At 37.9% G+C, this 23,232-nt stretch overlaps 1 protein-coding gene across 7 annotated transcripts in view; it reads left to right on the top strand.

The window, feature by feature from the left end:
- Positions 1-23,232, top strand: part of GPD2 (glycerol-3-phosphate dehydrogenase 2) — a 242,418-nt gene that overhangs the window by 202,348 nt on the left and 16,838 nt on the right. For all 7 annotated transcript variants that reach the window (XM_060411146.1, XM_042243836.2, XM_060411145.1 and 4 more), the window contains 7 exons: positions 2,249-2,413; positions 3,205-3,349; positions 9,909-10,102; positions 19,058-19,192; positions 19,458-19,633; positions 20,195-20,326; positions 21,348-21,506. In XM_060411146.1, the coding sequence (XP_060267129.1) occupies positions 2,249-2,413; positions 3,205-3,349; positions 9,909-10,102; positions 19,058-19,192; positions 19,458-19,633; positions 20,195-20,326; positions 21,348-21,506 (1,106 nt within the window). The remainder of the gene's footprint in view (positions 1-2,248; positions 2,414-3,204; positions 3,350-9,908; positions 10,103-19,057; positions 19,193-19,457; positions 19,634-20,194; positions 20,327-21,347; positions 21,507-23,232) is intronic.

Below are 23,232 nucleotides of genomic sequence, written 5' to 3'. Positions count from 1 at the left end.
CGAGTCAAGGCATGCTGCTGGGTATCAGGGTAAGCATGCAAAATAAAGAGCAAAGAGACTTGTTTCCACCTCACATTTTTAACTGAGGTTCATCTTATTTACCTTCAAAAGTATTGGTGTTTGGAAGCTAACAGGAGGTGTGTCTTAGTTTAGGAGGTATATCTTAGTATAGAAACAATAGAGCCTGATGAACTATACAAATATTGTTCCAATGAGATTCTATAATTGGAAAATATATTAAAAGAAAAATTGTGTATTTTCAAAAGTTAGTTTCATTACTGGATGATCGTTAAATAGATATACAGTATATCACTTTACAGGGGCTTCTCTGGAGGTTCAGTGGTAAAGATTCCGCTTCAATGCAGAAGATGTGGGTTCAGTCCCTGGTGTCGGAAACATCCTCTGGAGAAGGAAATGGCAACCCACTCCAGTATTCTTGCCTAGAGAATCCCATGGACAGAGGAGACTGCTGGGCTACAGTCCATGGGGTTGCAAAGAGTAGGATACTACTTAGTGACTAAACAGTAACAACAATATGTCACTTTACAAAGGGACCTATCATTTAATAAATGAATTTCTGCCTGGTTCCTAGGAACAATGATGTCATATAGGATTTAAAATAGTTGAGTTACATGTGGCTTTCTCACCCTGTGTCTAAGTCGAGGCACACTTGCATTGGTGAGAGTTTTCCTACCTTAAGAACATGACTTGGATTTCTTGTACTACCCCTTAAATGTTTCATTGTTACGTACTAGAAAGATTCGGTGGGATGGGTACTTTTTAAAATTTAGATGTATAATCTGTTTGCATGCTTTTGACTTTATGGATCATATTTTCCAATTTTAAATGGCCACATCAATAAAAGTCAGTTTCTTAAGCTTAATTTTAAATATACCTGCTATTTTAATTGCACCATTAGGGTCATGCCAGGTGAAATTGATAGAAATGCTGCCCCTCTTCTCTTTCAACTTAAAGTTCAGCTGCCACTGCTGTTGTTTCCTTTCTTCTCCTTTCATTCTATTCGTCTTTGGATAAAATAACTCCTTATTTTGCGTGTCGAGGTTTAATGTATGTTCCTAACTTGATAGAGACTTTAATTTTGAGGGAAGGGTCTTGGCTGATTGCATTAGTTTAGCAGTTCTAGAATAAGCTGTCTGTGGGGAGGGGCGGCAGGGTCCTGTCATTGATTCTCTCTTTATAACTGTGCCCTTTTAGCTACAGCTGATTACCAGTGGTGCTTCTGACCCGGCACAGACTGAATCACAAGGAAGAAACTTTACATAAACCATTTATACTAAATGCTTGGTATGCCAGCAACATAAATCAACAACAATATCCATTATAAATTCATCCCTTTATCAGTATTATCTTGATAGAACTGATCCCAATGTGTGGGAATTTGAACTCTGCTTCAATACATCTAGTCCTGTGTAATTAATTATTCAGGGCACAGAGAACCTGGCCCCTGCGATGTAGAGTAATTCTTCCTGGTCAGCGTTAACTCCACTGGCAATAATAAATAGAAAAAGTCTCTAGTGATGCCAGTATTTTAAAGTGATTAATCATCTTTCCCCACTTCACCTCCCCCTCAGTTTTCTTTAACTAAGATTTTTCAGCAATAAATCTTTAACAATACAGGTAGGAATTGTTCTGTAATTAAATTTTGCCCTGCCTAATTTCTTACCTTTTATGTACGACAAAAAACAAAAAGTTAACATTTTAAGGAGCTCTGATCGAAATTCAAACCCAGAAAACTCCTTTTATAGAATACTGAGTGATTCTCTATGGAAAATTAAGCTCTTGATTTTGAATATTAGATAGAGCACGTATTCATAAAAATTGTTAATCAACACCAGTTGGGGTGTCAAATATTCTGAAGTTTTGAATTACTTCGCTTTCACATGTACGGGTTGTCTGTATTAGGAAAAGCCTGACATACGCATATGTTCCCAAACGGAGAGAATAATTACTTTTCTTAACTTGCAGAGAATTGATGTGAGCTCTGTAGGAAAGGGAGGCTTTGCATCGTTTTGTGGTACACAAAGTGCAGTTGTGGAAGTGGCAGGTAAATGCCTGACAGAGAATGACCATGTATTTCCAAATCGTGCCCAGTAGAGCTGACCAGCCATCAAGCATATCCCACGTGACAGGGGCAGATGTGACCTATCTCTGGTGACACACTTCTGTACCAGCAGTCCGTGGCCTGAGGTGACTCCTGTCCCTCCTCTGATGCTTTCTCCCGCTGCAGGACAACACAACGACGCACGGATGAACCTTGCCATTGCTCTCACCGCTGCCAGGTATGGGGCTGCCACGGCCAATTACATGGAGGTCATGAGTTTGCTCAAGAAGACAGACCCCCAGACAGGGAAAGAGCGTGTGAGCGGTGCACGGTGTAAGGATGTGCTCACAGGTATGCGAAGGCTCCGGCAGGGCAGATTTCTTAGCATCTTGCCTTGTCTGTACAATGACTGAATGATCATTTCTCTGTCACTTCTCTTTTATTGAAGCCAGATTTCAGAGTCCTATTACCTATATTCCTTATTGTCAACGACATCTGGTTTCACATGAAAATTTTCCTTTGTGGAACCTGGCCATTTTTTTTCCTTTTTGTGTTAAACATTAATGATGATCATGATCATAATGTCTGCAAAATTCCCACAGCTATGAATGCTTTATGTTTTCTTTACAAAAACATATTATTAAGAAAAGTCAATAAACGTGGCAAGTTTCAAAAAGTATCCTTTAGGTGACAGAGGCAGTGTGTTTACATGCCATTCAGGTCAATCACTTTAGCTTTGGTGAGATTTGCTTGCCTGTCCAGTTTTGTGGCCATGTGGGTGAAGTTTCAAAATTATGTCATTTCCTTCAAAACCACTGCTTACACTTTTGAGTTTTAAGGAGAAAGCAGCTCATTTACTCACTTTCTTCTTATTTGGCACTTTAATGCCAGGCATATTGCAAACTAGAATGAGAGCTGAAATGAAAAAGCAGCGTGCTTTTTTTCCTGCAGTTTGGACTTGTTTTTGGTTAAATGTACTCACATGCAGGCCTGTTGTGTGGCTTCTCAATGACTCTGGTTGCCTGTATCACTTAAGTGATAATGTATACTCCACCATAAGTTAATAGATGAATTAATAATCTAAAGCATCAGTGAGCAGAGAAACAAATGGGGTGTGTGACTGACACTGCTTTCTTTCACAGGGGAGGAATTTGATGTGAGAGCCAAGTGTGTTATCAATGCCACGGGACCTTTCACAGACACCGTGCGCAAAATGGATGATAAGGACACCACAGCTATCTGCCAGCCGAGTGCTGGCGTCCACATCGTGATGCCTGGTTACTACAGGTACCCGTGTTCCCACTCATGCATCGTCACCAGAGAAGAAGGGCCGCAAGAAACTGACTACACGTATTCTTATAGCATACCTTTCTTAATAATAGATGGTCTAGCTCACTGTTCAAAATGAGGAGAAATGACTGGAAAAAAAGCTCTTCCAAAACACAAACTGCAAACCAGGCTTGAGAATTTCGTAGTTTTTATGGCAATACTCCTTTCTATGAGTTAGTGATTTGGAATCTGTTTTTGTACTTTTTTTCAGTGTACTCATCATCAGAGGCTAAGTTTTAGTATTTTTGAATTTTAGTTTTCATAAAAACTCTAAAATTAATTTTTCAAAAATATCCATAAGACATTTACATGAAAACACTAAAAAGCCCATTTTATAAAATACCCAGACTTGATTCTGAAGAATCTGAAAATGAGGACCAAGTATTATGTTTATAATTTTTGAAATATATTTTGAAAAATAATTTGTAATTTCTGATTTATCATTTTGGCAAAGATAATCAGAGGTCGAGAAATGGGCAGGGATAGAGATGAAATAAGAACAGCTATTAATTGAAAATCCTTTAAGTGGGGTGATGCACATGGAACTGCAATTTTTATGTGCATTTGAATTTTTAGTATTTTTTATTTTTAATAAATTTGAAAACAAACATGTATGATCCCAAGAAACTGATAATGATTACCCCTAATGTACATTTCAAGATATCTAGGGAAAAGTTCATGTGTCCATAATGAATATGGAACATTTTTATTCCCATATGTGGTAATCTAATAGGCAAACTAATACATAATTTGGTGAAATCATGATTTATGCTCAAGGTATTCATTAAGACATCATTTGTAGTTGAGAAATATTAGAAACCACATCAGTTTCTAACCTTAGGAGAATGGATAAGTAAATTATGGTGTATCTGCACAGGGAGTATTATATGGCCGTTAAAAATTCTGAATAATTTTAGTGTCCTAAGAAAACCCTAGAGATACAGTGTTAATTTAGAGTGGAGGATACAAGATTGTATGTGTAACATGACCAAACATTATATAAGTATCTAGAAAAAGATGAAAAGAAGTATTTTAAATATCAATGGTGATTGCCTCTGGGTGATATGATTATGAGTAAAAGGTTATAATTTCTAGGTAACATGGTTAGAATGGGAGTTATCACTTCTATATTCTAATAATTTTCCATAAAAGACATATTTTTAATATTTGATAAAACAGATATACAGATCTATGATATTTCATTTAATACCTGCATTCTTCTAAAATGCCATCCCACTATGTAATAGATGATGCTGCCTTATTAGTTTTCCACTAAGTCTTCTTGAAGAGAGTCCAAGATATTGTACCAAGCACACTTCTAATGAAAGATATCACACTTCTACCAAGAAGAATATTAACAAAATTTCGTATCCACCAGCTTCCAAGGTTTCTTTGTCGTTTTCTAAATGTCTATATATAATTAATAGATAGTCATTAGTGTTTTCACTTAGAACTGTAGAGACCATGGTGCTTCGCATCTCAGTAATAAAAACTTATGCAGTGGTCCTTAATAGAGTTTTAAAAACTGTTAAGCAGAAGTTGAGTTCAAATGAAAAGGAGAGAAGTAAATATATGTACATGTTGCAAATGTTTCTTGTATATAGAGGTTTTCAAAAATAGTTTCAGACACAATTGTATGCATTTATTTTGTGTTGGATAAAAATTTGCAAGATCAGCTAGTTTGTAAGTTTTTGGAAGCATTTTTTTTTAACATCTGTTAGAGTACAGATGTAGTACCTAAAGTACAGACACACACGCATCACCACAACCCTTACATTTGCTTAGATCTTACTTGAGCATTGTGTTTCATGTCTTCTTTACTATTGTCCCATGATATCAGAGGACACAGTAGTATTCTGTGTTATTCCCTATGTTATTTCTGCCACTTCATAATGACACTGTTTGGAACAAGCCATTTCATTCTGTAAACCTTAGTTTGCCTGTCGTTAAAATGTGAAGACATTCTACTCTTTGAAGTATACAGACAAAGACAGTATGAAGAGTAAGATAAGGTGATACCTTGGTAAAGAACTTCCTGGTTTGTTCATCACTTTACCCCTTGTTAACTGTGCAGCTTTGGGAAGCTGCTCATTTTCAGCTTCTGGTTCCTTATCTCATGGTAGTTCCTAATTTGTGTACATTTTAACGGTATTCCTTTATTTTTTCTTTATTTTCTTGACTGCTACATCTGCAGCTCTTTTAGTACATTGTCTGGTACATAATAATGACTAGTAAATTTTTGATGAGTTCTACTAACTTTTTATGTTAACTTGCCCAAATTGATATTGTTCCTTTTTCTAATTAAAATTTTAATCGAATACCTATAAGGGAATTTTAAATATATAGATATAAAACAAAATATGATTTATCTTTTTACTGCCCAGATAACTCCTGTAGACAAAAATAAACAAAAGTAATCACTATAGAAAAATAGATATAGAATGAAAAGTGAAAGTTCCCTCTTTTCCTCATGTCCCCAGCTTGTTTTCGATAATGCTTCCTTCTGATTTCTTCCATAAAATTTTATGTTTATGCTTGCACAAATGTGTATCCTTTTAAACTTTTTTTCATGAAGGAACTCATGCTATACATATGTTCTATACTATGCTTTATAATATGCTAACAACAGAGCAGATAGGTGGTTTTTAAGAGATATAAATATATATCACCTGCATGTAATACTTTCAAAACAGAAAGTCTTTCTTAATCCTAAAAATTAGGCATTAGTTTCAGACCCATGCCTGTAAGTTGTAAAAGTGTTAGTCACAGCTGGGTCTGTTTAAGATGCAGAAAGTGATCTCGTTCTACTTGGGGAGAAATTAATATCTCCGTTTTTAGCACCTTGAACCACAACCACTAAACATCCTGTGGGGAACCATAGAGGAGTGGTCTGGCAGCCCAGTTCCTGTTCAGTCCCTGTTTGCAGATGAGTCCCTTGGTTTGGGATTACAGTCTGGGTTAAGTGTTTGGTCCCTCTTTCAGTACTGACTTTGAGCAGCTGTATCGCTGGCATCCGAGGGACAGTTTTTCTCTCCATATCAAATTGTTCTCCTGGGTGGGTGAGGTCAAGAGATCTCAGACTGAAATAGCTCTCTGGATTTCTCAGTCAGTCTTCACTCAACAGCTGTAACTCAAGGGTTCTACTAGGTCCTCAGAGATGAGTAAGACCTCATGGTGCTGCCCTTATAAGCCAGCTGATAATAACTTAAGGCCTAGCATTTCAACTAGAACCTGATCAGTTTGACAATACAGTGACTTCAGGAGCCACTGATTTATTTAGTGTAGGCAGCTAAATGGGGAATGAGGATCAGGTATGCAGTCTTTCTGGCATTTATTCAGCTTATTATGACCCTAACTAACATTCCACATGTGGAATTATCTAATGCCATCGTAGCAGCTTTCTTTCTATCTCTGGATTGTTTTATTTTCAGAAAACTCAACACACAGAAATCATTTACTTTTGAAGGCACTCTTTACATTAAGAACTGAGAAGTTGCTGTATAACCCAGGGAACTCAACCAGGTGCTGCTCTATGACAACCTAGAGGGTTGGGAAGGAGGTTCAAGCAGAAGGGAACATATGTATAACTTATGACTAATTCACATTGTTGTATGGCAGAGACCACACAACACGATAAAGCAATTATCCTCCAATTTTAAAAAATCTGGAATTTTCATCGGAGTTGTGGGTAGATGATCTTAAAAAGTAACTACAATACATCAAATAACTGAAATACATGAAAATAGTTGTCTCCTCCTTTTAGCCTACAGATGCTTTTTACTAATGATGAGAGGTCAGTTTTTTTTCCCCGTAATATGTGTGCATACTGCTGGCTCCGACACTGATTGCTGAGTAGTTAGCAATAAATTGATTTCAGTTTAAATAAGGGTACTTCAGGATGGCAATGGTCTGCATGAGAAAAATTTTCATTACATCTAATCTTAGACACACACATAAATTAGCAGCAAGCTTCTTCTGCTGATGTCAAGTGAATTATACATACTGAGAAAAGACCTATGCCTCACCGCATTGTATATACCATCCCTATAGTTAACAGGCGTTTTCAAACTTTTGTGTGACCTTGCAGAATTAATTCTTTGTAAGAAAACAAACTTTTCCCTAAGGGTGAGTTATGAATTAGGTAATTTAGAACTGATGAGAAGTATTTCCAAGTGGATTCTTAAATTTTTATACCATTCATTAATAGCTTTGTCTTCCCTCTGTGCTTGTTAATTTTATGTTTGACACATATGTCTTCACTTAAACAGTTGATTCTCTACAGGTTCCAGTTATGTGTGTGTTGGTAACTATCACGTTCACCCTTTAAACTGCTTTTTATTGCACTGAAAGGTTTTAAAAGATTCAGTAGTTGTGCTTTTCCAACAGCATTTCATGTCTCAGTTGCTGAATATTATAATTTTATGCTGAAGTTGATCAAGTCTATTGAGTTGCTTAGATACATCACATAGTATCTGGCCCATAAAATGGTCATATATATATTATAACAACATGTAATTTGTTTCTTAAATTTTAGAATATGGAATTTATCCTTTTGTTTCAATATAGGACTATTTACCAAATTGAAAGTTTGAACTCATGAGCTAATTTCTATCACAAAGTGACAAGTTTAATCTAAGGGCATATCAACCCAGGATCAAATTAGGTGGATACAAACCATATTTTAACTAGTTTCTTTTAAGATCTTTAGCAAGTTTTATGGCAAGTGCAAAGGAAAACTTTAGGCATACAGAGACTGAAAATACTCGATGTTTATAGTTTTCAGTGTATTTTTTGAAAGTAAAATTACTTTAACCCTGAGTGAAGATGAGATCCTCACTGAAGGTTTAAATGACTGACGCACTTTGGGGTGATTTTTGCCTGGAGAAGGAAATGGCAACCCACTCCAGTACTTTTGCTTAGAAAATTCCATGGATGGAGGAGCCTGGTGGGCTACAGTCCATGGGGTCGCAAAGAGTCGGACACGACTGAATGACTTCACTTTGCATGTGCTAAATAGAAGAATTGAAGCCTACTCTCTCCTATGTCTCACGTAGACTACAGATAGTGATTTCTTTCTACAAAGGCCGTATGGACATGCCAGGCATTTCATGGGGCTGACGAGTCTTTGCAAAGAAATATTATTACTCCTTGTAGTTTCAGTGAAGAAGATACATTAACTAAATTGACTGTGGATTTCTTTTTCATAAAAAAGTCATTTTTGTTTGCTTTTAAACATATTCAGACTCTCATCCTTACACATTTGAATCTTGAGTTTCTTGGTTTTTATTTTTATTTTTATTTTAAGAGAAAGACAACTATGAATAGTTGACTGTATGTCTTTTAAAATGTGTGAGCATAACAGGGATTTTTGGAATTTGTTGAAACCAAATAGAATTATATTTCCTATTTAAGAAATATTATTAATAGAAGCTGAAAATATATTTACAGAAAATGCCTTTAACATTGGTTCCTTATGAGAATTCAGTCAAATTCAGCTATCTGAAGGTTTGTAGTGTTGAACTATTTGATAATGACACTTTGGGATTCCTCCTGCCATTTTAACAACGTCTCCAAAATTTTAGAATGGTTAGTGAATCCATTAAAACAACAGTTACTAATGAGTCAATAACACAACTGGGCAGGTTTTGTCAGTGTTTATTTTCAGTTGCCTCTTCTTGCAAGTGTGTTTTACAATTTGGTTTTAGAATATGAAGTAGGTATTAGAGAAATTCTTAATATTTTTGAAGATTTTGGTCTGGCAGAAGAGGCGTCCTTAAAGGTTAATTTAGTAGTGTAATACACTGGCATCTTCTGCCTATTTAAAGATTTTCGTTGCTAAAATATTTCTCTCCTTTTTGATCTTATCCAAGTACACTGTTATCCAGGTAGTAGTAGAAAACTGAGCCCTTTTCTCATGGATGCGTTTCTTGAGATTTCAGTAAAATTGAAATAAAGTAAGAAATCTCATATTTGGTGAAGTGGTATAAGCTTATTCAGGCACAAAGGAGTAAAGAACTTTTGGACTATATTTTAGCTTCTAGAAAGTTAGACCCTTCACTTTTCTCACAGACTTCTCAGACCTTATACTGAAAGATGTACCAAATGTCAGATGTTCCAGGAAAATACTTTCCATGGGCTTGAAAAAAGGTTGAAGAACTATTCTTAAGTGACCATCATGAAGGAAATTATAGGCATTTATCCTGCTGACATTATCTGATGTGAATGGTGCAAGGGATCTAAAAACCCAAACAATCGGAATTGAAGTCCACCTACTTAACTCACCTTGCATTGCTGGTTTGCTGTGGAATATTATTATAATAACACTTACTTGATTCCTTTTGTATTACCATTTTTTCCTTTTAGGAATTTCTAGATTAGGTTAGCGGCAGTCAAAGTAATAGTTCGTGTGTTCCTAGTTTGCTTATATGAGAATTAGTGAATAAAATGTTTTAGAATGCAGATTAAGATCAAACTCTGGCTGACTTCAGAAATATGTGACCCTTTCTTTTCACCCCAGCCCAGAGAGCATGGGACTTCTTGACCCAGCGACCAGTGATGGGAGAGTTATTTTCTTCTTGCCCTGGCAAAAGATGACTATAGCTGGCACTACCGACACTCCAACTGATGTTACACACCATCCCATTCCTTCCGAAGAAGACATCAACTTCATTTTGAATGAAGTGCGTAACTACTTGAGTTGTGACGTTGAAGGTAACATGCATTCCTTTAAGTTTACTCTCCCTCTTTTATCTCCCAAACCATCCCAGCTTTCACTAGGCAACTGCCATGCGCCCCCACTGACAGCTTCACAGCTGGCTGGCTCTGACTCAGGTGCTGACCACTTCTTCTAGAAGCCTTATTAAGGCTGAGGCATAACACAATAGGAAGAAGTTGCCTTTCTTTCCACCTCCACTTTCTATATCCACATGAAACGCATACCATCCTCTTCTGGTCATTTCTAATAGCAAGACTGGAGTGCCATTCCGGCACCCATGCTTTTCTAGGAGAGTATGAAATGTTTGCATCACCAGTTTCTAGAGCTTGAGAAGGTATGATTGACAAATCTAGGATACCTATAGGAAAGAATTAGTTTGAGAAATGAGAGGATAGAGGAATGTATTCTAAGAAATTTAGTGAGCTGTTACTATGTGGAAACTGGAATATTAACTGTGGATTTAGCTAATAAGTATGCTGTTTTAATTGAAAAAGATAAAGTTCACTTCTTTCCAGCGCTAACCTGAACATGCCTTCTTTTAACTTGGATGTCATAGTATTTTCTCCAGTGGATATATATGGTATAATGTATTTTTTTTAATCCATGGTAGTTTCAAAAGTTTTTCAACATTATTTCCTATCTCACTTAATAACCTCACCATCCATCTAGTCACCCAGGCTGGAAAGGCATGCTTATCTTTGCTGATCCTTCTCTTTCTACATCCAGTCCACTTCCCATCTCTGCTTACTCTGAAGTATCATGTAAATCCCCTCTCGCTTCCGTTGCCCTGGTTCAAACCTGTGTCATATTTCACTTAAACAGTTGCACTGACCCCCTAACTAGCTTTCGTGCATCAGGTCTGTGTCCTCACCTGGTCTGGTCCTTCCATCAGAACTCTATAAAACACAATTCTGATCATCACGTCCCTGCACAAAAATATCCCTTTGATGTCTCATTGTTAACTTTAGCAAAGTTATTAAACTATCTCATACGGAATCTAAGGCTTTTCATGACTTGTCTTGGCAGGTTTGCATTCAGCTATTCCACCTCTGTGCCTTCAATCATTTAATTATATATTTCCAAATCAGGTCATGCACTTTTAAATCTTCATGCCTTATTTATGTAGGTCGAAATCTTGCTCTTGGATAGTCTTTCCCCCAAGTTCTCATTTTGGCAAAATATTATTTATACTTCAGAAGCTGCCTATCTTTTGTAGTCCCTTAGATCACTGAGCTAATATATCACAACAGTGTATAATAGGTAATAGTGTAAGATATATTCTCACTTGGAGCTCCGTATGGGTAAGGATTCTTTATTCAGTTTCAAAGCTTGTGATATATATATGGTATGCTACTTATAATTATTTAAAATCAAAACAAATTAGGTACTTTCAAGGTTTTTGATGCTAGCAGCAATTTGAATGGCAACTCACTCCAGTACTCTTGCCTGGAAAATCCCATGGACAGAGGAGCCTGGTAGGCTGCAGTCCATGGGGTCACGAAGAGTCGGACACGACTGAGCGACTTCACTTTGACTTTTCACTTTCATGCACTGGAGAAGGAAATGGCAACCCACTCCAGTGTTCTTGCCTGGAGAATCCCAGGGATCGGGGAGCCTGGCGGGCTGCCCTCTGTGGGGTTGCGCAGAGTTGGACACGACTGAAGCGACACAGCGGCGGCAGCAGCAATTTGAAAATCTTTTTATATGAAAGTACAAAATTTAAGATTTTTGAAAAATAATCATCATCTATTTATATCAGGAATCTCCTATAATGTTGGCTTCAATGGAGGCCATGCAAGGACAGTTTTTGTCTTAATGTGACTCACTAGCATCTGTGAATCCTTTTTCCCTAAGGAATTTTTTTCATTATATGATCACACATTTACAATCAAACAAAACAAACTGCTTTACAAAGTGGTTTAGTGGATTCTCCTAGTTTGATTGATTGATCCATATTATATAGTTTTAGTTTCTTCTAATTTCAAATAATGGTTGTAATTTCATTTTGAGTAGGGTCTCTTTGGATATCTGTAATAATAGCATAAATATATTAAGTACATGTAATTGAAATCTATGTGACTAAATTCATACTCTTTCACACACACACACTCACACACAGTTATTTAAGAAATAGTTATGCCCAGTTTAATATCCATTGCAATTTCAGCTTGATACTTTTTCCCCTCATTTTGTGAGACAGAAGGAGTTTTACCTGGGTATGACTGTACTTTAATGAACTGTTTACTATTACTGAATCCTGCTTCATTTCACATTTACCTGGATATATTTTTTAAAAGTGGGTTTATATTGGATTCCAAGAGAAGGAAGTTTAGATTGCTAGAGCAAGAAACAAAATTAATTCAAGAGCAGAGAGCTATAGTTGACAGGTTCCAAATTCTTAAAGTTCAGATGCACGAATGAGAAATCTAACTGCTTATATGTGCCCAGAGACTGGATGTGCTGGAAACAGGTATAGGTTCCAAGAAGCTGCTGTGCCCATATCATGGGTAGGGATTTCCACTAGTGAAATGAGCCTTGGGCTAGAACAGACACCAAGCCTATACCCCTCACTTTTATTCTGCTTATTAATAAATAGAGGACTTGGTAATACCAGGTAGGACCTCCTTGGTCTGTAGAGGGCTTTTCAGTTAACATACCTTTTGGTAGTCAGGTTAATTGGTGAAACTAACCAATAATTTTTGTCAACTTTGATTTTTTTGTAAAAATGGATTGAAATTAATATGTGGACACTATAAGTCACATTAACATGTGGACACTGTAAATTGCCTTTCCACTGGAGGTCTCAGGAATCTTGAGATTAAGAATTCTCTAGGTAGCAAACATCCAGGATAAAAGCAGAAGTGACAGCTCTTGCTTGTACTTCATTTATTTCCCCGTGCTCACCATCTATCACACCTTTCCTCCTTATCAGCTTATCCTTTTAAAAGCAGTTCAGCCACAATGATTCTTCATGGTTTCTTTTCATTCTTATTTATTGAACTGAAGTCCTCAGAGTATATGAAGAAGTACCCTCAGTCTTGGTAGAGTCCTAGTTAGCTAAAGTATGTCTATTTCCAAAGTGAAGACATTCTCATTTGTATTTTTTCTAAGGAATTTTGGTGAAACCTGATATTCTCTTCTATACTGATGAAATGTGAAAGTGAAACTCAGCTTCAGGCCCCATTCGGTGTTTTTGGCTACATGCTGTTGCTGCACATATTCTAATCTTATTTTTCCTCAGTAGGTAATGTGCGCTTTATTTTTAAAAACACTACCATCATGGAGAGCTTTTTATGCAAGACATTCTGCTAAGCCTATTGCTTATATTGTCTGATTCCTCATAACAATCTTATTAGTTTTATTTTGTAATTTCCATTTTATAGGTGAAGACACTGAGGCCCAGTGACTTAAGTTTCTTTCCATAGGTCATTCATGTTGGAGCCTGATATTGTGTATGTCAGTCTAGCCCTAATATTTATGCTTTTAAATATTGTGCATATTCCAGTTGGTAGTCCTGGGTTTGTTGCATGGTGTGATATTATATCCACTAGAGAGTGGATTACTTCTCTCAGTTCATTTCATGGAAGCTGGTAGACACCTTCAGAGTGACGGTGACCTTTGCTCTCAAGTGACTGGCCTTATTTGGATGTGACTGTTAAAGTAGAGGTTTCATTTCTCATAACCAGTCCCTTGGGCCAAGCAGTCTTTTCTACAGATTTAAAAAATTAGAAACTTTGTGTAGATCCCAGAGCCATGTTTATGAAATGGTTAGTATTCACCAGGATTGAAACAGTCATTTAAGAACGATTTATTAGATGGATAAGTAAAATTCTGACAACAGTTTCTGAGCCTCCCCAAATGGCTATATCCTTAAGAAAAGAAAAAAAAAAAAGTGTCAAATCTTAACACTCCATGCTGTTCACAGCAGCTGCCACACTTCTGCAAAATGCGTCGGAACAATTCTGAAAAGCATTTTGTCTGTTGGGAAGGAGACCATGTCTTCTTTTACAATTTAGAAAGCTCACCATTCACAGGCTGAATTTTCTAGATTACTTGTTTGTTCTTTCCTGAAATGGGTAATTGATAGTTGTGCGGTGTGTATTGGATTAGGAGGAAAAATGATCTTTTGAAAAATGTATCATTGAGTCTGCTGTGTAGAGGTTGATCAGGAGGATGCAGTGGCGAACCAAGCTGTGACTTAAAGGGGTGGCGGGGAACAGAGGATCTGCAGAGTGCTTTATCCATGGAGTTTTTCTGGAGTGCTTCTCTAAGCAGCTTCTCTGGTTGTACACAGGTTTTCACATATGCAATTAGTAGTGTTTATAGATTGCCTGTTATTCAATTAACAACGGAGCTGGCCGTATCAACTCACTGCAGACCTGCCTTTTCACTGCCAGAGATTGTACCAGGGTTATCAACTTACACAGGCTTGGATGTTTTCCAGCTGTTTAATTATAGTGTCACGCGCTTTGCTTTTTCTAGTTTCATTAGTTTATAAATGTAATATGGTATCTTATTTCTGTGATTAACACTTCATTTCCGCAGGTTAAACATGCTGGTAGAGAAGTATTGATTTCTGACGCTGTTTCCCTTGTGTTCATTTAGATATTTTCACATGCTTTTTATTGATTTTTTCGAAAGTGGCAAACATGAGAAAGAGCACCCCAAAACGTATGGCTAAATAACTGATGTGAAGCAAAACCTCACATTTAGCTCTTAATTATCACTTCCTGTGGGCTGCCTTTTCTATTGACTTTTAAAACCAATGCTTCTCTTGCCAAGTTTTTAAGAATAAAAATACTAATTATAATTGGAAACAATTGCACAGCACTTAGTCTTTTCAACCAGCTGTGAAAATGTCTATTCAACTTAAGTATTTATATTTTAGTCATTATATAATTTATACACTAAAACCTGAATGAGTTATTTACAATAAAAATAATATAATAAAAAAGAATTCTTAACCATGGTGGTTAGAAGGACTATGTTATTTCTTTACTATCCTGAAAATATTGACAAGAACCTTTATACACTCCAGAAGTACTTGCAATTGGCACTTAAAAATCAACTAGGTGCCATCTGGGTGAGCTACTCTCATAAGTGGTGTTTACCAAGAATTTTTTTTCAGTTTTAATAGTAGTGTTGTTTCCTCTCATCTTGCTTTATTAAGTGCAAGTCACCAGTCAGTCATATCCGACTCTTTGCGATACCGTGGACTGTAGGTCGCCAGGCTCCTCTGTCCATGGAATTCTCCAGGCAAGAATACTGGGGCAGGTTGCCATTCCCTTCTCCAGGAGATCTTTGTGACCCAGGGATAGAACTTTGGTCTCCTGCATTGCAGGTGTATTCTTTACTGTCTGAGCCATCAGGGAAGCCCTGGTGCTTTTTATTTACTTTATTTATTAAAGTTTTCAGTTATTCTAAAAGAGGGTATCCAGTTATTTAAATATATAATCATCAGAAACCTAAAGTGTAGCATATTGGCTCAGAGGCCAAAATGTTATTGCTTTTGATTTTGTAATGTCAGCTCTTGTTTGATATAAAAACTTCAGAGAATGTTCTAATATGCCATTGATCAGTATTCATGACTTCTACTTGATGCAGTATTTGAGGTACTGAGAAATACTAGAATTGATGCTGCCAAAGACTTTCGACATGAGAAAGATGCAACACTAGTGCCATCTTGCTTAGCTATCTTGACAGCATGAGGACCGGGAAAATCAAGGTGAATAGAATCTTTGAGTTCTGAAGCATACAAGCTAGAGTTGAGGTTTTTCCTCACATATTGTACCATGGTGAGTTCTTGGCTACAGCCAAGATGACGTTCTTGGCTATAGTTGGAATGATAGGGTCAATTTCTGGGTAAGAGCTTGAGGGTAGGAGCACTTAGTTTAGTAAAAATATTTTCATTTCTTTGAATTGATGAGGTTAGTAGGAGAGAAGGATACTTTGAAATGGTAATTATGGAACATGCTGTGACAGTAAAGTATTTTGGAGAGTCACATTCTATTACAGCAGATTATATTCTCACTGTCAGATTTCACTGAATGGTGCTCCATTGGAGACATGGGCAAGGTGGCCATGGGGGAGTTACCCAGTTTGACAATTTGCCAGGACAAGTCTGAGATGTACTACTTGACAGTTTTGTTCTAGAACTGCCTTATGCAAAATTATAGCCTATATGTGTGAATATCATGTGCTTATTTAAATTTAAATTAGTTAAAATGAGATAAAGTTTGAATTTTAGTTTCTCAGTCGCATGGACCACACTTCAAGTGCTGCATAAGCTCATGCAGCTAGTGGCTAGTGAATTAGTCAGTGTAGGTACAAAACAGTTCCATCCCTGCAGAGAAGTCTATGCAGCAACTCTACAGAAGCTAGAGGTACTTACATAGACAATCTAGGAGCAAATACTCAATTTATTAGAGTCATTGAATTTGTATTTTTTGTTGTTATAAAATAAAGAATACATTATCTTGTAAAAGAAGATCTCCAGATATAAGAAGTCTCAAGAGGTGATTAATTTAGTGATTGAGCAAAATCTTCAGTGCAGGACCCTTATTGCTTTTCACTCCACCACCCTCCAGGTTGGCGTTGCCCTGCAGTTGTTTCCCATTTTGTTCCATGTGGCTGCAGAAGTTCCTAGCAGTACTGGAAGGTCCTCTATGCTATCTGTCCACTGCTCGTGAATCTGTTACCAAAGAGAACTTTAATTAGAGTTTAACAGTGTGCAAGGTTTCCATTGTGGGTGAATAAATAATGAAGAGAGAAACATGTTAGTTCAGTTTGCTGCTGTCTTTCCTATAAGAGGTTAGAATTCATGTTTCATGTGTTTAGCTATGCTGTTCCCTGTGGGCCTGGATTATACCCACAGCCCTGACTGGTCACTACTTAATTTAGATGGTAGAGAGGTAAAAAGCGCTTTATTCTTCATCAGCTTCCCCCGCCCCCTGCAAAATGGCATTTTGAATAATCCATACAAGTCATTAAATCTCAAGGTTGGGAGAAAACTGATAGACAGTAGATCCCCTGATCCAACCACGCTCTAATGTAATAATATAACAATGCTGTAGGCCATAAAACCTGATTCTTACTTTAAATGTGATCTAAAATTTGATTATCCTAAATGTATCTTTTAAAGTAAATTTTATCTCAGTATTCACCTGATATAATTCTCAGACTAAAAAACTGAATGCTAAGATATCAAGTAAAATAAATTAAGGTTCTTGACCTGTTATGAACTCTTCCCGATAATGTTTTCTTTTCCTTTTTTAGAGTATCAATTTCAAAAATAAGGATTAAAAATCATATCAGTATATATTGTGCTTCATTTAGTTTTCCTCCCTGAATGAAAAACTCAAATGTTTTAGGTTGGTCTTTTTGTTTCAGATAGTACAGATTCGTAGATGTGTTTTTCTGCCTGTTATACCAGAAATGGTAAAGCATTTGTCACAAGGATTATTTGCATGTGCTTTAAATTTACTTTAGAAAGTTTAGTTTTCCACCAAATAATTTTAAGATCAGTCAGAAGGCTGTGAGAGTTGAAACCAAATTCCTGATCAGTGTGGCTGCCTGAGGAATTTCAGAGACACACTTTGAGACTTTACAGTGACCACAGTGACGTTCTAAGTGGTTGGCTAAGGTTTATTTTTGACTCAGAGGGCAGTTTGAACCCTAATGGAAAATAGTGGTAATTTCCTAGTTAAGATTTTGTAAAGATTAAAATATTGCATGATTTGTGTTGAGATTTTACAAGACTTTTGTGGAATTGTGTGGAGTGAGAATTAACCCCCATTCCATGGAAACCATCAGGATTAAACCTGTTAAGAAGATGCCCCCTTAAGGGGGCAAATCTAGGGATGATATCCCAGCATCAGGAAGCCCTCATGGTCACCAGTTAACAAGACTGGAAGCCTTAGGTTTTCCTCACTGGCTTATAAGTTTTATTCTCCCTTTGTTTAGATTCAGTGTTGGAATATGTGTTTAATTAAACACCCCTGTAGAGATGTATTGGTACCTCTTTCAGACTGTAGTCATATTAAGAGTGTGGCCCTTAACGAGCTATACCAAAATATGTCAGATTACCTTAGCCTTAGATGAAGTTATCTTTACCAGACATCTATCTTTCATTTGAGATCAAGATGGAGAGATTGTCTGTCATCCAGTATAACTTTTTAGGGTCTTTTCCCTGTACTTGGTTATGTGCTCTTTTTTTGGATTAGTCTAATATTTAGTCATTTCAAAGTCTTTGTGATTCTTTACACAAGAATTCGCTAGATGTATATTTAAATATTTTTCAAAGTCTGCTTTGTCTAAATATATAAAAGGTTCACTATATAAGAACGCACAATTCTGATGTGAATGGGATCTGAAATCCAGATTGCCCTCTTCTCCTAATAAGTATTTTTGTTTTTTCTGGGAAGAGATAGCAAGATATGTTCTTGGAGGAGTTATCACAACTCATAGATCTTTTGGTTGGTTTGGTTTGTTTTTGTTGCTGCTTGACTGTTGTTGTTCTTTGTAACTACTGCAGATTGTCCCAGCTGAGGGCTCCTAACATTTATTTTGTTTTGTTTCTGAGAACCCATATCAGTGATTTTTCCAGTGTTTTTCTTTTTTTTCACCTCCTTTACCATTTTTCTGGCTGCTCTGCACAGCATGCAGGATCTTAGTTCCCCTACCAGAGATCAAACCTGTGCCCCTTGTGGTGGAATCACGGACCTAACCCCTGGACCTAACCAAGGGCCTAACCACTGAAATGCCGGGGATATCACCATCCCCGTTGTAACTTACCACTCATTTAGCTCTTATGTTTGAGGGCTTTTCCTCCCTTTTAAAGTACATGTTATGTGTTCCTTTTACTGAACTATTTTCTGCTTATTAATTATTTCATGGTTTTGTTGAGATGTGTTTGAGTCATCCTTTTAACTCTTGGCATTGATCCTTCCCAGTGAGAAGAGGGGATGTCCTGGCTGCGTGGAGCGGTATTCGCCCCCTTGTGACAGATCCCAAGTCGGCAGACACGAAGTCCATCTCCCGAAACCATGTCGTGGACATCAGCGAGAGTGGTCTTATCACTATAGCAGGTACAGGATGCTACCTTGTTGGTGGATGTGCTTTAGATAGCAACTTGAGTTACATTCTCGTATCAAAATCTCTTGTAATGCTAATGAACAGAAGGGTTTTGTTGTCGTTGTTGTTATCGTTAATCATTCTGAGTAACATCTTACCCATGGTTTCACCACATTTGTTATAAACAACAGGTGAATTTTCTATTAATAAGTTGAGAAATGGTTAAGTATAAGAAAAATGGGTAGTAACCTGACAAGTGACTTATCAATGTATTTGTAGGTGGAAAGTGGACAACCTACCGATCTATGGCAGAAGATACTATAAATGCCGCAGTCAAGGCACACAATTTGAAAGCAGGACCAAGTAGAACAGTTGGGCTTTTCCTTCAGGGGGGCAAAGACTGGAGCCCCACACTCTACATCAGGCTCGTCCAGGACTATGGACTTGAAAGTGAGGTGGGTGTGCATTGCCACATCGTCTTACTCTTGACTTGATCTCACTGTTGCCAGTAACAGGATTAGCAACCATGGGGCCCCCGTGACTTCGAGTTTCCTATAGCTCAGTTTGTTTCTGACAGTGTACTGTGGGAGTGAACTAATGGGAAAAAATATTTTGCTTTAGTTGCTAAAAAGCAATGCATGTTTTGGTTTCTGTTTTAGAATCTAGGGTTTGTTTGGCTTGCTCTTAGCAGACAGGACCTCCCGAATTCTTTCTCCCTTGAGCATAAGGAAGGCTGTTCTTCAGAAGTGATATCAGGAGCACAATGAAGCTGAAGCTTCATCAGTCACTGGTACAGTGACACATGTATAGTAGACTTTGTGCTGGCCTAAGCATTCAGAGCCCATGTGGTTTCCTCCCACGAAATCAAAATCAAATGCTCCCCTAGGATTATTAGTTACAGGCTGTTAAAAAAAAAAAAGAAAACCTGACGAGATAAGCAGGTACATTTTTTTGCTTTGTATCCAGAAGCTATTGATACTTCAGAGGACCTGCCTAACGCAGTTTCCTTTCTTTAGGTGGCCCAGCATCTTGCTGCCACCTATGGTGATAAGGCTTTTGAGGTGGCCAAGATGGCAAGTGTGACGGGAAAACGGTGGCCCATTGTTGGAGTGCGTCTTGTGTCGGAATTCCCATACATTGAAGCAGAGGTATGTGAGTGGCCCTGTGGAAGTTTCCCATCTGCCCTGGGATACTTTTCATCTGTTCACTCTTCGTCCTCTTTAGAAATTATACATAGCTAAGTGTTAATGCAGAAACATCACCTATAACCTGGAGCAAAATGTCTGCCCAGCGCAGTTTCTTTCATTTACCTAATTTTAATTTCATCTCTGAAGTTATGTTGATAGTGATAACAATAATCATTGAAAATATGGATTCCTTTCTCCTCCACAGAGCTGTCCCAAGTCTTACTGACTCAGTTGTTTGCCCCTTTTGAGAGTCTGTAGCTCCTCAAGTTTGTATTTTTTTTTTTTTTACATGGACCATTTTTCAAGTCTTTATTGAATTTTTCAAGTGTTGCTTCTGTTTTATGTTTTGGTATTTTGGCCCTGAGGCGTTTGGTATCTTAACTCCCTGACCAGGGAACAAACCCACACCCTCTGCATTAGAAGGCAGAGTCTTAACCGGGGGACCACCAGGAAAGTCCCTGATGATGTGTCTTGACTTGACATTTATAATTCACTACATCTTAAACATGGGTGTCCAGTAAGCATTTTGTTGTTTATTGAATGCAAGACTTCCGTCATCTGATTACTCTGAGACATAAAACTGTGGACAGCCTTCAGAGATGAGACTGTAACTTTTTAATTTTAACTTTAAACTTGTTCTTTGCCTATTCAGCTATGTGTATTAACATCCTTGTCATAAACAAAAGAAGTGATTACTGTGGATGGTAACTGAGAAGTGATGCAGTTTACATGTTTGGGCCAGTTTCTATTCAAGGAGAAGACATTAACTCTCATCCAAATTGTTCCAGTTTCCAAATCTCCTTTGGCAGGCAGAAAAATGGGGAACTTGTGTGATGTCACTATTTGCTTCATGCCTGCTAGAGGGAACCAGAGTATATGAAGAAAAATGTCACTGTACCTAAGCATGGATTTTAAGTGAAGCTTTATTTCCCTCCTTTTAAAAAAGGCCTAAATTAATCATTTCACTTTAATTCAAACCTAGGTGAAATACGGGATTAAGGAGTATGCTTGTACCGCTGTGGATATGATTTCACGTCGTACTCGCCTGGCCTTCCTAAATGTGCAGGCGGCAGAGGAGGCCCTACCCAGGATTGTTGAATTGATGGGCCGAGAACTGAATTGGGACGATTCTAAAAAAGAGGTATCATATAGAAGTCTCTAAAACCACAGTTGCCTTTGTAGACATGCAATGTCTTGATCTGTTGGTCGAGGCTGATGGTTATTCTCTCTTTTTTTGGGTGGGGGCAGTGGCTTTACAATGTTGTGTTAGCTGCTGCTGCAGAACAAAGTGAATCAGCGCTGTGCACACATGTACCCCTTCCCTCTCGGGTCTGCTTCGCAGCCCCACCCCCTCCCAGAGCGCTGAGCTGAGCTCCCTGTGCCGCACAGCAGCTTCCCACTGGCTGGCTGTTTCACTCCTGGTGGGGTATATATGTCACACCTAACCTTCCAGTTTACCCTCCCCCTTAACCCTCTGCCCTCTCATGCCCACATATCTGTCCTCTATATCTGTGTCTCTTTTCCTGCCCAGCAAATAGGTTCAGAGGCCAGCATAGTTTTTGATGGTGACTTTATAATTCCTGTCCATTTCTGTGTGTGTGTAATACTACTAGGCCTTAGGAAACTGGAAAGATATTCTTGTAACAAGTATGTCATCATAACAAATTCTGGTAACAAATATCCTTGTAACCAAATATGCTTCTTGGTTGTTTTTGGAAAATCCCTTATAGAAAAATGTTCTAAAATTTGTGGTCATAATTCCTGAAAAAGTAAGATAATAATGATTGTGGGTAGAACCTTTTCTGGTTTTCATTGAAAACATTATTAGAATGTATTCTTCAGTGAAATTCACACTCCTGCAAGTTTGCCTTTGGTAGGAAATCGTGGTTTTATGGCCTGACCACAAATGCTTATTGATTTGTGTCATTTGAAACTTTATATCCAAATTTAAAAAAAGAAAGCCATCGATGCCCAGATGTCCGCATATACAGCCCAGGGCCTCTTGTAATAAACAGATCGTCACGATTTTTAATTAAACCAAAGTTTCAGGCAGAGACATTTTCTTTTACTTATTCAGAAACTGTTCCCTGTGTTCATCGGTTTAGGCCTCTCGCCCAGTCTTTCTTGAGCCTGTTCCATTTAGGCTCCTTCGTCGCCACTTTGCTGCTAGTGGCCCTGGCCACACTTGCCAGCCACCTCCACGTTGCTCCGTGTTCTTGGCTCTCGTCATCCTTTTAGTCAGCCAGGTGGTTGCCTTCCTATAGTTGATTCCTCCCTCTTTCCTAAACACCACCTGTCTCAGTCTATTCAGGCTGCTCTGACAGGATACCACAGACTGAATGGCTTACACAACATAAATGTGTTTCTCACAGTTCTGGAGGCTGGAAATCTGAGGTCAGGGTACCAGGGTGAGATGGTTGGGTTCTGGTGAGAGCCTTCCTCCTGGCTTTCAGATAGCTACTTTCTGGAGGAGATGCAGGTAGGGGGCGCTGTCTGGTCTGTTCTGTTGAGTGTGCTAATCCCAACAAGGTTTATCTAAAATTAGTTACCTCCCCAATGTCCCATCTCCAAATCCTGCCATATTGAAGGTTAGGCTGTCAGGATATGAATTTGGGAGGATACAATTCAGTCCATGCAGTATATCCCAGGTGGCACTAGTGGTAAAGAATCCTCCTGTCAATGTAGGCGATGCAAGAGACCCAGGTTTTACCCCTGGGTTGGAAAGATCCCCTGAAGAAGGAAATGCAACCCACTCCAGTATTCTTGCCTAGAGAATTCCATGGGCAGAGGAGGCTGGTGGGCTACAGTCCATGGGGTTGCAAAGAGTCAGACACGACTGAGCGACTAACACTTAGACTGTTAGAATC

This window comes from Ovis aries, chromosome 2 (genome assembly GCF_016772045.2).
Source record: "Ovis aries strain OAR_USU_Benz2616 breed Rambouillet chromosome 2, ARS-UI_Ramb_v3.0, whole genome shotgun sequence".
NCBI lineage: Eukaryota > Metazoa > Chordata > Mammalia > Artiodactyla > Bovidae > Ovis > Ovis aries.
The sequence above is the reverse complement of the archived record's forward strand: the minus strand, read 5'-3'. Positions and strand labels throughout refer to the sequence as shown.